This window comes from Stenella coeruleoalba (assembly GCF_951394435.1).
Source record: "Stenella coeruleoalba genome assembly, chromosome: 6".
NCBI classification, from domain to species: Eukaryota; Metazoa; Chordata; class Mammalia; order Artiodactyla; family Delphinidae; genus Stenella; species Stenella coeruleoalba.
The window spans coordinates 46,819,651-46,834,619 of NC_137151.1; the positions used below are offsets into that span (position 1 = coordinate 46,819,651).

At 38.2% G+C, this 14,969-nt stretch overlaps 1 protein-coding gene across 14 annotated transcripts in view; it reads left to right on the forward strand.

Annotated features, from left to right (window-relative positions):
• The window catches only part of MBD5 (methyl-CpG binding domain protein 5), a 404,533-nt gene extending 390,387 nt beyond the window's left edge, over positions 1–14,146 (forward strand). For all 14 annotated transcript variants that reach the window (XM_079924733.1, XM_079924731.1, XM_079924740.1 and 11 more), the window contains 3 exons: positions 1,318–1,391; positions 10,200–10,275; positions 13,258–14,146. In XM_079924733.1, the coding sequence (XP_079780859.1) occupies positions 1,318–1,391; positions 10,200–10,275; positions 13,258–13,329 (222 nt within the window). In that variant the 3' untranslated portion in view covers positions 13,330–14,146. The remainder of the gene's footprint in view (positions 1–1,317; positions 1,392–10,199; positions 10,276–13,257) is intronic.
• Positions 14,147–14,969: the final 823 nt, after the last annotated feature.

Consider the following 14,969-nt stretch of genomic DNA (forward strand, 5'->3'; position numbering starts at 1 on the left):
AAAAGGAAAATGTTTCCATTATTTGACTGTTTTTCTCATTGAATAATTAGAAATGCTTGTTTTCAGACTTGATAATGGAGACCCTTTGTTAATCATTACTGTGTACTGGATTTGAAGGGGTCAAAGAAAAATTATTTATGAATGGTGTTCATGAGTCAGGAAGATTTAAAGACAAAAGTTAATCATTTCCTAGCTTATTAGTGTAAATTTTTTTACCCACTAGGCGTTTTGGCAACCTCTGAATTTTTATACAAAAGTAGTGTAGGGGTGAGGGAAAAACTGGGTTAAGGGATGGTGGGGGACTGACTGTGAAGCTATATTTACACAGCAAGGCAGTACTGTTTCTACTTAGATTGTGTTCAAGATCAATAAAAGTAGCAGTGTTTTTCTAAATGTGTTTTTATTCACATACAACATTTCCTATTTATTAATTGCTTTTCTTAGGAGAAGTGGCTTCAAGAACCATGATAGAGTTTATAAGGGGCAGGTGGCAAAGGCTGCACCTCCCCTTCCCCACTAATCCCCCAGCCACCATTTAGTGACACACTGCGATGAGATAGCAGATGTCACATAACCTAGGCTGGGGGGGGGGGGGGAAAGCAGGACAGGGGAGAGGACACGCCCATCAGGTGTAGCAACACCCTCTTCCCACATCATTAAGGAGGACGTGCAGCTTAGTGCCCCACTCGTTCTCTGGCCTCTGCAGAGCCTAACGCATACTGAGTAACACTAGCTGCTCTCTGCTTAGCTAAGTGTTCAGCGTGACTTGTTGCATTTTAATTCTCATGACGATGCTAGCAGGAAGGTAGGTATTATTGTCCTCATTTTAAAGAGGAGGAAACTGAGGCTCAGGAAATTTAAGTGTTTTATTCGTGCTAGAAAGTGAGGAGGTGGGATTCAGACTTCCATCTGCTGGCTCCAAAGTCCACCCCCTTCACTAACCACCGCTTTTGTTCATCCGTAATGAAATACAGCTTTGCAATTGCTGAGCATCAGGCAGTGCAGAAAGCAAACCAGGATCTCCTGCTTATATGATTTTGTGAAATGAAGGTTATTTAAATTCCAAGTTTTGTTCTTAAAACATTATTTTGAAAATGTTGACACTTTTGAAAGCCAGTCTTTCATTTCCCCTGATGTTGCAGCCTGGGAGCCGCAGAATCAACCTCTGCTGGAGTGAGGACAGAGCATTTGACAGGGCAATGAGGGTTAAGCCTCCCTTCCCCCAGTGCAGCACCTGCTTGTACAGCAGGAAAATAAACACACTGTTAACAATTGCAGGTCTGGGTAATGTGGTTTGGTCTTCATGCCTTCACTCAGGTGGAGCCCGAGAAGTTGAAGACACTAACAGAAGGTTTAGAAGCTTACAGCCGAGCCCGGAAAAGGAACAGAAAGTAAGCACTATTTTTTTTCTGTTTTGTTTTTCAAGGATATAATTTACTGGTTTTCCTTCAAAGGGACAATGAAATCTCACTGATTTTGTCCATCTTGGTTCTTGCCTAAGTACTGCTTAATAGTTATCATCCAAGAGGACCATTATAGATAAATTAGCTACACAGAAAATATTTTCTTAACAATTTATACTGTGTGTGGGGTTTTCCACTTCATCAGCTCTTTCCTTACTCCTTCCGTCTCCATCCCTCCCATTTAATGGGAAAGAAAATATGATTAATATTCTCAACATGTAGCAATTAGTCTCTGAAAGTGTAGCAAAAGAATATCCCCTTGTAATTCAAATACTTTGGGAGGGGGAATACCCCCTCACCCCTAGTTGTACACATGTGAATAACTTTGGCAGATTAACTGTTAGTCAGAGTGATGATAAATCATTACTTTTTCTTGGGGCAGGGGCAATAGGCTTTCTTTGGAATTATAATAACAAGTTGAACTTTGGGACATTATTATTATTCAATTTTTTCTAGATCTTTATAGTCTGAGTAAATGTAGTGTGGACAAGTAGATAATGTTTGAAACACGATTTGACTGTAATGCAATGTAGTTTTATATATCATAACTATTATTTCATTTTAAGGTAGAGAACTATAAATGTGCTTCTGTATATGTACATGGAAAGTTATTTTAAATATGCATATAATCAATACACCTGTTCAGTTACTATAATTTTCATATTACCCAACATCTAAGAAGTATGAAAACATAATGATTAGTAGTGTATCTTGTATAAAAGACTTATATAATGATAATAATATCTATTAAAGGGCACTCATTCTCTTAGTGGTGTCTTCAGTAATTCTTGCCAGAGCTAAAATTTTAGAACTCAACAAATCTTGGGGAGACTCTCTTCACCTCACTAGAATGTCTCAAAAAGATGCCAGCTGCAAGGAGTAAACTCCTGTGCTCCTATGTTCGGGACTCCTCTGGAAGGTAGCAAGTTGGCACTGGTTGTGGTGAGGGCCAAGTGAATTGCCAGATTCACTATAGATAAGGCACACAGTGAGGCAAGTCCCCTCCCCTCTATTCTGACTGCAGTGACACAATGCAGAGCTTCGCAGTAGAATAAAGCCTATAAAATTCATACAAGGTCTGGATGAAAGGAGGGAAATTGCAAACTACCTAAGTCACAAATTTTCAGTGGGCCGTTTGCTTTAGAATATTCAATAGTACTTGTTTTTTATTTTTTATAAATTTATTTATTTATTTATTTATTTTTGGCTGTGTTGGGTCTTCGTTGCTGTGCGCGGGCTTTCTCTAGTTGCGGTGAGCGGGGGTAGGCTTCTCATTGTCATGACTTCTCTTGTTGCAGAACACAGGCTCTAGTCGCGCAGGCTTCAGTAGTTGTGGCTTGCAGGCTCTAGAGCTCAGGCTCAGTAGTTATGGCACACGGGCTTAGTTGTTCTGCGGCATGTGGGATCTTCCCGGGCTAGGGCTCAAACCCGTGTCCCTTGCATTGGCAGGCAGATTCTTCACCACTGCACCACCAAGGAAGCCCGATAGTACTTGTTTATTGATGTAAAATATCCCTGAAATCTTTTCTTCGGTGAGGTATGCCAGTTAGCTGGATTATGTGCAATATATCCAAAACTGTTGATAACACAGAAATAAAATAACTCCTCCAAATATTTAGATATACTGCCTTGAAATGAGCTGTATTTTCCCCATAAATTTGCTATTAAGCAATTTCTGAAAGGTAATGAGTAACAAACAGCAGTTTAAGCATTTTTCCTCAAAGCCAGTTTACTATTTCTGGTGAATTTATACGAGTCCTAAGTGGCATTATCTAAAGGAAGTCTCATGAAACCATAAACTTAAGAGTATGGATTGGAGAGGTAAAAGACAAAAATATGAAGCAAAACAGTTTTGTTTATCAGACTGTTGTCTAAGTAAACTGACTTGCCTTATAAATGCCTAGTAGAATACTCTACATTTTGCATATATGATTTAAAATCCATTTTTCTATTCTCCCAATCAGAAGATGGGCCAGAATTACTGAACCCATTTATAGATGAGGACACTCAGACCGAAATAGCTTAAATAATTAGTTGAAGGTTACATAATGATAAATGATAGTTGAACCCAATCACTTATTTATTTATTTAATCATTTATTTATTCTCCAATTTAAGGAGATTAATTTAGCAAAAAATCTGTGCCAACCAGGCACAGTGCTATAGTCCCTGGACATCACTGTTTAGTGAAGGAGGCAGATGTAGAAACAAATAATTAAGATGCTAAAGTTGCAATGACAGGAATATGTATAGTATATTTTGGGATCACAGAGAAGTGGCATTAAACTCAGGTAATGGAAGACCGTCCTAGAGGAGGTAATAGCTGAGCCAAACCTTACACACTGCATAGGTATTAGCCAGACAGAGAAACGAGGATGATGGGGTGGGGGTGGGAGATAGCATTTAGATAAGATCAGCAGTTGGATTTAGGGGACAGGAAACTGTAAAAGATGAAGCCAAAGATATAATCAGGAGCCAGACCATAAAGGGCCTAGTAAGGCCTCGTGGGTCTTTATGTTATTGGAAGTGCCTGAAGGGGACAGGTGGTTGGATTTTCACTTTAGATATAGCTATATGGAGGATAAATTTTAGGAGAACAGTATTGGAGACAAGGGCATCCACTTAGGAGGCCTTGTCAGAGGACAGGGGAGGATGAGGACTCAGACCAGGAGGGGAGCCATGAGAATGGAGGAGAAGGAATATGATCAAGATATATTTAGGAGGTAAAACTGACAGAACATCATGGTGATTTGGTTGGAATGTGAAGGAGAGCGAGCAATCAAGGACAACTCTCAGGGTTTTAGCTTGGGTGACTTCATGGGTAGTGTAAACTGAAGTGGGGAACACAGGAGAAAACTGTTGAGTGCAGTGTGAGGTACCTGTGATCCCACAGGTACAAGTCTGAAACTGGGAAGAAGTGGTATTTGATTATGTAAAACTGACTGCAGTCACATATTACCAATTTGAATGGTGGGCTAAGGATTGAACGCTGGGGCACTTGAACATTTACTAGAGATAATGAAGGAGATGGGAATAGTGATCAGAAAGGAGGAGGAGAACCAGGGGGTAGGGGAGTTGGTTTTTGACCTGAGTTGAAATCCTGTTTCCATCACTACATAGCTATGTGTACCCTTGGGTACGTTATTTAACCTCTCTGAGCCTAAATTCTTCATTTCTAAAATGAGGATATTAATTCCAACCTCTTAGAATTGTTATAAAGAGAACCTTAACATGGTATTTAGTAAACAGTTATTTTTATTGTAAACAGTTATTTTAGTAAACAGTTATTTTTATTGTAAAGATACAGTTGAAACAAACAAAATCATCACGTATTTTTGCCAGTTGAAACATTCTATCACCATATTAGACGTTTAGAGCATTATGTAGTCATTTTAATTCTCAATATCCTATAATCAAATCAAACTGTACAATAAATACATATCTTTAAAGTGATGTGCTTATTACAGCCTAATCACGAAAGAAATATTAATGTATTTATTGAAGAATCACTCAGGGTCATTTTCTACTTAAAAGAGGAAATAGCTTCATTAAAGAAAAAGATTACATAGCTTTTAGATATGATTTTAAGTAAGGATCAAATCTTCTGCCTATATGTACATATATATTTGTTCAGTAACCTTATTTTTATGAATCTGGAAAGTGATAAAGTAATAACATAAATCATACTTTTACTTTAAAACCAAGAAATGATACTTATTGTATTAAATTTTCTTTATCTTTTAAAATTGAAATATAGCTGGTTTACAGTATTACTTTCAGGTATACAACTTAGTGATGCAATATTTTTATAGATTAAACTCTGTTTAAAGTTATTATAAAATACTGGCTATATTCCCTGTGCTGTATGTTATATCCTTGTATCTTATTTTATACCTGGTAGCTTATACATCTTAATCCCCTTCCCCTATCTTGCCCTTCACCCCACCCCCTCCCTACTGGTAACCACTAGTTTGTTCTATGTATCTGTGAGTCTGTTTCTGTTTTGTTACATTCATTTTTTTTTTTTTTTTTTTTTAGATTCCACATGTAAGTGAAAACATACAGTATTTGTATTTCTCTGACTTATTTCACTAAGCATAATACCTTCCAGGTCCATCCATGTTGCTAAAAATGGCAAAATTTCATTCTTTTTTATGGCTGAGTAGTATTCTCATTGTATATATATACTACTTCTTTATCCATTCATCTGTTGATGGACACACTTAGGTTGCTTCCATATCTTGGCTATTGTAAATAATCCTGCTATGAACATTAGGGTACATGTATCTTTCTAAAGTAGTGTCTTCACTTGATATATCGAGCTAGTTCTCCTCCCTCCAGATGTGGTCAGGGATACGTGCTCTGGCAATGGCTGCCTCTGCCCTGGTGACAGGGTCTGTGCGGGCTCCATTCCCTCTAAATGTGTGCACTCTCACTGGCAATGGCAGCCCCTGCTCTAGTGGAGAGCAGTGCCTGAGCGAGAGGGGCTGGAGCAGGAACCCAGTGAAGGCTAGGGAGTGTGCTGACAAGCCAGCCAAAGCACCAGGCTGTTTCCAATATGCTGTCTCTCTGCTGTGTGTGTGTGTGTGTGTGTGTGTGTGTGTGTGTGTGTGTGTGGCAGGGGGGTAAGCAAGTCTGTGCATGCACTCTTCAAGAGCGGAGTCTTGGTTTCTTACAGCCCTCCAGTAAGCCCCACTTGTTTTCAAACCAGCTCAGGGGCTCATCTTCCCAGTGTTGGACCCCAGGGCTGGGGTGCCTGAATGTGGCTTGAACCCCATGCTCCCCAGGGAGGATCTCCAAGCTGGTGATACCCCCTCCTCTTCTGTGTGCGACTCCCGACCAGATATCTTCTCCTCCCTTCCTACCAGACTCCATGTGGACCTTTCTCTACAGTCTTTGTTGTAGAGGAGTCATTATTGCTAGTCTCCAGGTCGTTTTCAGCGAGAGTTGCTCAACAAATAGTTGTATTTTTGATATATTCATTGGGGCAGGGGGTGGGGTGTGCAGGTAGGTTCAGTATCCTCGCACTCCACCACCTTGATCTCTCATGTGTTGAATTTTCTTAAATCTGCATACTTTCCCTATGGATTAGGTTTTAGAATCGAAGTTTCTTGACATTTATGTCTTATCCAAGTTTGTTCTCTTCTACATGAAGTGAGTTGCTTAAATTCTGAACTGATAGTCCAGAGCAACGTGCACTTCTCATTTCCCTCTTATTTCTCATACCATTCACAGATGTGAACCTGGCTTTTTTTTTTAACTAATGAGGATAAGGGTAATGTGTGACAATGTAGGCATTGAAGGTAAGTGGCAATTATCTCCATTAATAACTAGAAATGTGATTATATGAACATCTATTGCTTAATCAAGTAGCTTTTAGAGTGTCCATCAGTAAAAATGTTTATTATTAAATGTCAGTGGGGAAGAGAAAATCGTAGAAGAGACTCCATAAGGAGGCCCTCTGGACTAGAAGACTGAATTTTGACTAATTTTTCATTTCATGGACTCATGGAGCTTTCTCTTCCTCTTTTAAGCTCATTTTTTCCTGACTTGACCAACTAGTGTAAAAATTAGTATGCAGATTTGACATCTGGGAAACTCTCTTTACCTCTTGATTCCAAAGATGTATTCATGTAATTTCCTGCGCCACATCTCCATATTTATTCTCTCTTCCAAAAGTAGTCATTTCACCCTCTAATAACTACTTAAGTTTGTTAAAGGGAAAACATACTAATTACCTTAAATTGATACAAGGTGTTTATAAACATTTTAAATATCTTGTTGAAGAATGAAATCACAAACTCCTAAAGTTTTGTCTATTTATTCAACAAATAATGTTGAATTATTTTTATTCTTTAATGGTGATGTCACTGTAAGTTTTCATAGTTAAGGAAAACATTTTTATGACTCTATTACTTTTGAAAACTATTTGTAGTTAAATATCCATCTTCTTCGCTATAAAATTGCAGTTGGTTTCACCAATTTTCCCTAAAAAGTCATGAAGTATTGTGTACAAACTGTTGTCATAATACCTACTTCATCAGATTGTTATAAGGATTAAATGAAATAATGTATATAAAGATTTAATACAATTCTTGGCACATAAAAACTTTTCAATAAATACTAGCTATTTTTGTTATTAAAGGTGAAAGAACCAAGATTCTCTGATGGTTTTTCACTGAAACATTTTACCTCTTTTTAGATATTTAGAACTTTTACATAGTCAATTTTAAACACATAAGATAGTAAATAAAAATGCATAACAAATATCTTTTAAACTTATGTTCATACTTTTATACAAAAGAAATAGTAAGGATAAAGCTATTTAACACATTACACAAGGTGTAATATTGTCAGGCAACTGGGCAGTTTGTGATACTGTCAAGACGTTTGCTAAACAGTCCACAAAAGGGGCCCTAGCCCAACCCCAGCTCAGCTTAAATTGCCCTACAGAGTCCTGGGATTGGATTCCTATCCAGTCACCCAGAATCATGCTTAGCAAACTCCTCATTGGGAAAAACAACTCAGACTGACTCTACAAGATGCCCAGGGCCCCTTAAAACTGGAAAAGGTAGGTAAATAAAAAAGACAGTATGTGAATAGATTATATCAACTTGGACAGTACTCAAAAATAGCAAGAAAAGGGAAAGAAAAGTTGCAGAATGGTAGGTATATCAGGACACCATTTGTATGATATATATATATATATATATATATATATATAAAACACGTAAAAGACAATACTAGGTACTGTTCATGGATATATAAAATATTAAAACACACTGTAAGAATACACAACGCAGCTAGTTGCCTTTGGGGAGGAGGGTGGGAGAGTATGGGACTAGGAATTGATAACAAATGGGAACTTCAGCTTAATTTTTTTATAAAAAAGAATGAAAGGAAATATGTAATTTATTACCAGTTTATTTTTGGAAATGGGTTTGATAGGGATTGCTAATTTATTCTATGCACTTTTCTGCATTGTTTACATTTCTAAAAGTAAATGGGAAGAATATAAAAGCTAGAGGCTAGCTTACAGGCCAATAAAAGGTGGGGGAAGAGGTTGGTGCTGCATTGCCCTTATAATTTAGTTACAACCACTACATTAATCTTTCCTTTCAGTTAAACTGACTTAAGTGCATATATATTTCCCCAAATATGGAGCCGTTGTTTCAGCTTTAGACAAATATTTTTATTTAGTAAGTACATGGAGCATCCACAAGGTAGCTAGCAGTATACTACTCAGGATTATATACAGAAACTAAATGTATGAATTTTTCAGTCCTGGTGTATGAGGGTAAAACTTGGTGAGGGCTGTGGTAAACCAAAAGGCCTCATCTGAAAGCATTCCACTAGGGCTTCTCTGGTGGCGCAGTGGTCGAGAATCCACCTGCCAATGCAGGGGACACGGGTTCAAGCCCTGGTCTGGGAAGATCCCACATGCCACGGAGCAACTAAGCCCATGCACCACAACTGCTGAAGCCCGCGCGCCTAGAGCCTGTACTCCACAGCAAGAGAAGCCACCACAATGAGAAGCCCGCGCACTGCAACAAAGGGCTAACCGCAACTAGAGAAAGCCTGCGTGCAGCAATGAAGACCCAACACAGCCAAAAATAAATAAGTAAAATAAATAAATTTATAAAAACATAAATAAATATTTTAAATTAATAAAAGCATTCCACTAAAGCTCAAATATGTTTCTAAACATGATGTGAGCCAAACCAAATAGGTCTGTGAGCTAAAGTCTTCTACAACAACAAATTTCCAGTCTCCATGTAGATGCTGGGATAGGACTTAATTCTTGGAAAGCCATGCTAGCAGCCTATTTTGAAAAGGTTTACCTCTGCAGCTTTTCTGGTAATTGTCGTGACAAGATAAGTGAAATGAATCAGCTTAGTACTCAGAACAATTGGGTAATTCTTTATATGCATCAAGAAGGAAAAATTAGAGTGTACCTAACTATAGACATGGATAGTGTAGATTTGCCTGATTTTAGTAATTAGTTCAACAGCTTCCTAGATAAAACTTTCAATCATGGCAGATGTTCCATGTGTTATAGTACATGTGATGGTATGCTGAGTGCAGAGAAAAGGTCAGACGAGTGATAGACACTCTGAGCCCATCATTTTTTATTTGTTCAGATAGTTATGTCATTTTGGTTTGCGGGGGGGAAAAAAAATGTGGCAGAGCCTCAGGTGTAGCGAGTTGAACTGTTTCCCACCTGGAACAAATGTGTACCAGAATTTCAGCCTTCACTTGTTCAACTCCCGAAGCCAGGAGCTCCAGAGAGGGTAGAGGGAGCTCCCTAGTGGCCAGAGCCTGAAGTTCAGAGCCCTTCCTCTGGCCACACAGCCGGATCGCCTGCAAAAGAGACAAGCCAGAACAAAAGGCAATGCAAAGCAGGCTGGACTCTAAGAGGACAAGTTACATCTGTGGGAAAAGAGACCTGTGGCCCAGCTTTCTTGCAAAATCATCAGACTATGGGAGAAACATGTGGAAGGGGAAAGAATCCATTTCCCCCAATCATGTGTTCAATTTTTTTTCTGTAGTTATGTGACTCTATCATTAGTATTCAGTTGTGAGAATCCCAGAGTGTTTTGTCATCTGAATTGTCAAATGTAAATATAAATTGACTTTCTCTTGTGGAATGGGTACTTCCGTTCTCTGACTAGGGAATTACATTGAGATTTTGTTTCTTTAATTTATTAATCTGGTGTGTTGTTTTCATTAATTCCAGAAGTGGAAAGCTAAATAACCATTTAGAAGCTGCTATTCATGAGGCCATGAGTGAACTGGACAAAATGTCTGGGACTGTAAGTTAATTTATTTTTCCATTATATTGTGTTTCTTTGGAAATAAATTGTATTATACTTTTTGGTAAAGTCCCTTAAGTACTGTCAAGCAATTCACATAGCAATACTAAATTACTAGGCTCAGAAAAAGACTAATATCAGAAAAGATTAAAAATCACTTAAGAAAAAATAACCTAGTGGTATTAACTATGATTTTTCCTGAGATAAGTACCTTTTTTCCCCACATAACATTCTTTTAAAATGTGAGCAGCAAAATATTGAAGTTCAAATCACGGCTTTTACATTTGACTGTCAGAATAGCAGTGATCATTAGTGTTGCCTAAGTATTCAGTAATATAAATTTCACTCTGCCCATAAAACAATAAGGGAAATTGAACATAGGGTCAAGATCAAGAGTATATAGACCTCTCATTTCCTTTCTACTATTATGTAAAAACATAAAATATTTGGCCCAACATTCTGTTGTTAAATTATTTAACACTATAACCACTGGTTTTAAAGAAGTAGAGTCAACTTTTTATTTACATTTTTTTTGAATGGTGCATATAATAGTGTTGAATGAGAGAGGTTTACTCATCATTCTCTAATTTATATATTGACTAATGTAAATGCTCAAAATATAATTTTGATAATCTCTAATAAATATGAATTATCAAAAGCTACTCAGCAATGAAAGGTAATTTACTTTTACTTGACACTGTATTAAGAAGGTTATCTGAATCCTAACAAGTCGCCTAGTGGCTATTGAATGACAGAGATAAGTTATACGTTCATAGAGTGTTGGGATTGGTATGGACTTTAGAGATTTTGTGATCCGACACATTTCAAAAGTGGGTAAACTGAGGCCCTGAGATGTTAACTTTCCTGGTAGAATTATAGGAAAATTCTGGAGCGGAGATTATAAACTCAAACGCCTTCTAGGGCCAGGCAAATAATATAATTAAGTAAAAGGGGTCAAGTATGAGTAAAAGAGCAATTTCAGTGGATTAAGAAATGCCAACCAAGATGCACTGGTCAAGGTAGGCTGTGTACCAACTCTCAGTCTTAGAGGCTCAGCGCCATAAAGATGGTTCCTCACTTGGGTCTCCTGGTTGAGGAAGGGCTTGCTCCACACCGTCATTCAGGGGCTCAGATTATTTCTATTTCTAGTGTCCACCCTTCCCTAGGGCCTCAGAGTGCTCCATTACATCCTTTGCATCCAGCCCAGCAGGGGGGAGAAGACTGTGTACACAGAGGACACCAGGATAGGTTTTATGGGCCAGACCTGAAAGCTCATCACTTGTGCTAACTTTCCACTGGCCTGACCCAAAGGCCATCATGTGGCCTTTTTAATTCAAGGGGACTACTAAATGTACTATACACCGTGCCTGCTCAGGAAGAAGAGAAATGGGTTTGGCAATATCTCGCTAGTCTCTGTCTCAGGACGTTTGGCCTTTGTGGCCAGCAGGCAGTCAGCAGTGCTGGGGACCCTGGCAACTTGGGGGCTGTGCTCTGTCCAGAAGGAGCTCCTGCTTCCATGCTGCAGCACATCTGAGCCATGTGAGGAATTGTGTCAGTGTTGCAAGATCTTCCCATTTTCATGAGATGCTACAAGTCTAGAAGTAAAATTTCTCATTTTTTAGTGTTGCCAACTATTTTTGAAATATTAAAACACCATATAGCTAAATAAAATCCCTTTCCAGGCCACATTTGATCCACAGGTTACTAGTTCGCAGTCTTGAATAAAGCCTTCTTTCCTCAATTTTAAAAAGGTTTCAGTTGGCTCTTTATCAGAGACTAGTGGTTTTAAAGAATGTATGTGGAGGGGTTAGGAGGATGAAGCAGTGTGAGAAACTCATAGGTGTTATTTTTGAAATATAATATTTTTGAAAGTTTTCTGTATTTGACTCTGAATAACATTGGCCTTTGCTTTTATCTAAACATTACCTTTAAAACATGCATTTGAGCCAACTTGTAGTGGATCTTGAGAGCTGATTCTGCACATCCCTTCCTAAGTCTGAGTTCTGTGGCATCCCATTGGTAGCCTGAAATTGGCTGTGGTGAAAACATGTATTATACCACAGAGAGTGGCATAGGCTACAGTGGGCTTGTGTCCCTCCACAGGGAGCTGATTGTTAAGCATTTACTACACCATTGCCTTGGGCGCATCCTGCCTTTCCTGGGTCCTGACCTTGCCTCCTCCTATCTGTATCACAACAGCCACAATACAACGTGGGGCACCTGATCACCTCCCTTGCTCTTGTCCTCTGCCCCTCAAAACCATACGTGCTGTCTGATACCTGGGAACCAAGTGCTGCTGCTGCTCTACCACATTCGATCTGATACACAGCCCTAAATGCGGCTAGTTTCCGCATTTGTATATAAAGATGAGTTGTATGAATTGCTCTTCCCGGGCTACACAAGCTTAGATTTGCCAACAGATGGTAGTGGTATTCTGTTTTCCATCCGCTTCTTCTCCTAAGTAAACCTCCTTGGGCTGAGTTGTATGTTTGTATTATCTTTGACCCTTCTTAGCAGTTATAAAATAAGTACAGTGATGAAATAAAGAAAAAAATATATTTAGTATATATTTATCCACTTTTCCAGACTTCAGTGAAATTAGGGAATTCAGGGAATCTCTGATGGGAAACGTCTTATTTTTGTCTTAAATGGACAACGGGGGTAGCAACTGCAAGTCCCATTTCCCACATTGATTTTTTTTTTCCAGTTCCTCCTCTGTATTCCACTAGTTGGGGGGGTCCACAGAGTGTTGCTCTGCTTGTTAGTTTCCAAGATTTCTCATCCTCTGTAGTGACTGGCACGCTGGCACAGGCACGCTGTGATCTGGGCCTTGGTAAAAACTTTAAATGCCTCAGGATAGCAATGATAGAAAATGAGGGCCAGAGTCTGTTCCCTACCCTGTTTCTTTGTCAGAAATCGTATGGTGTTTGTGATTTCAATCTCTGTTGTTGTTGTTTTTTTCCCCATCTCTTTTATTTCCAGGTTCACCAAATCCCACAGGGAGACAGACAAATGAGACCCCCCAAACCCAAGAGGAGGAAGATCTCCAGATAACAGGGACTACTCCACCAATGCGCAGTGTTTATTAAAGGAATGTGCACAGATATAGCTGTATATAAGTACTGATATAGCCGCTGTTATATCAATATTTATACTACGGCAGATAGTTAACACCGCCACAGGGTGCTAAAAGAAACAGTGATACAATATTTTTTTTTTTTTTTTGATCAGGAAGGATAATGAATGCTGGAAAACCAATCAGAATCCCTGAATGATGAGAGTGATAGTCAAGAGATTACTGAGAAACTCTTTTTCTATAATACTAAAATTGTGATTATAAGAAATAGTCCAAATGTTTCTGAAGAATTTTCCATGTTGTATATAGAAAATGCAGAATTTCATGGTGATATCAAAAATGTAAATATTGTACAATATTGTCATGTACAAGCATACCTAATGCACACTTTATCTTTTATTGTACAAAGAAATAGTGTACAAAATTCTTTGGTTTCTATGGAGTACACCTACCAGAGACTACAAGTGTAAAGTGATAAATAAAAATACAACCTAAATGCTTTTCTATGATAATGTAAAAGATGCTGTTTTTGTATTTAACAGCAGAGAAAAGGCATGATAATGTATTAACTGAATTATGACATACACTGCACACCACTGAGTGTCCATTTATATTGTCTGTTTGGAATGAACCTTGCCTGGAAGCACTGGACTTGATTTCGGGTGTCTAGGAAATCGAAACCTTGCAGATTTCTAAAGGGACAAGGGCTCACAGGTCTAAATTAAGAATTCAGAAACTGCAACCATTTGTTGCATATTTTTTTTACCTAAGTTTTAAAGTAGAATAGGTTTTATAAAAAAAAAAATCTTAGATGGGATATTTTACTCAATCATTTCTGTAGTTAACATTTGATAGCCACCTCTTGAACTAGACAGCTTATGCTGCACCACCACTGACGCTCAGAGTTGAGGTTTTTTTGCAAACAATACCTGACAAGATAAAACTTTCTATTTCCGTACATGGAGGCAAAGCCCCACTTTGAAACCATTATCAGAGGTAAGGTTGATTATAATTCAGTTTTTCTGTAGCAGCAAAAATAAGTACAAATCATCAAAGCAAGTTTCACATCCATTCATCAGTATTACTTACACCAGAAGTTAAGGTGGCTTATGAAATTATTAGCAATGGTAATTTTTTATCAGTATTATGTAACATATCAGATTTATTTTATTTAAAGAATTATTTATACCATTAATAGATTCTTATATATATTAATGTGGCTGAAATGTGCAGGTTGAATCTATTAACCAAATTATTTATATTATATTAAGTAAAAAAATGTGAAACAAATGTAGAGAGAAAATACTACATTGCAAGTATACAAACCTAAAACTGTGAGCCATTGTAAAGTACAAGGTTATTAATAAGAAATGTAGCACAACATAAATATCTTTTTTTCACAGTTTTTGTGGTGGTGGTATAACCCTATCTCCCAGGCAATAGAGCCAAGTTTCAGGCCTTCAGCCTGAAATTGATTGGATTGGATTCAATTGATGGATTGTCAAAGGAAGGGATCCCTTATCTCTTTATTCTTAGAGCCACCAACCCCACCTCCAAACCCTTAACCCTCGGGAGAGCACTGCCTCTTCCCCTCGCCTGGGATTCCCTCCACAGCCTA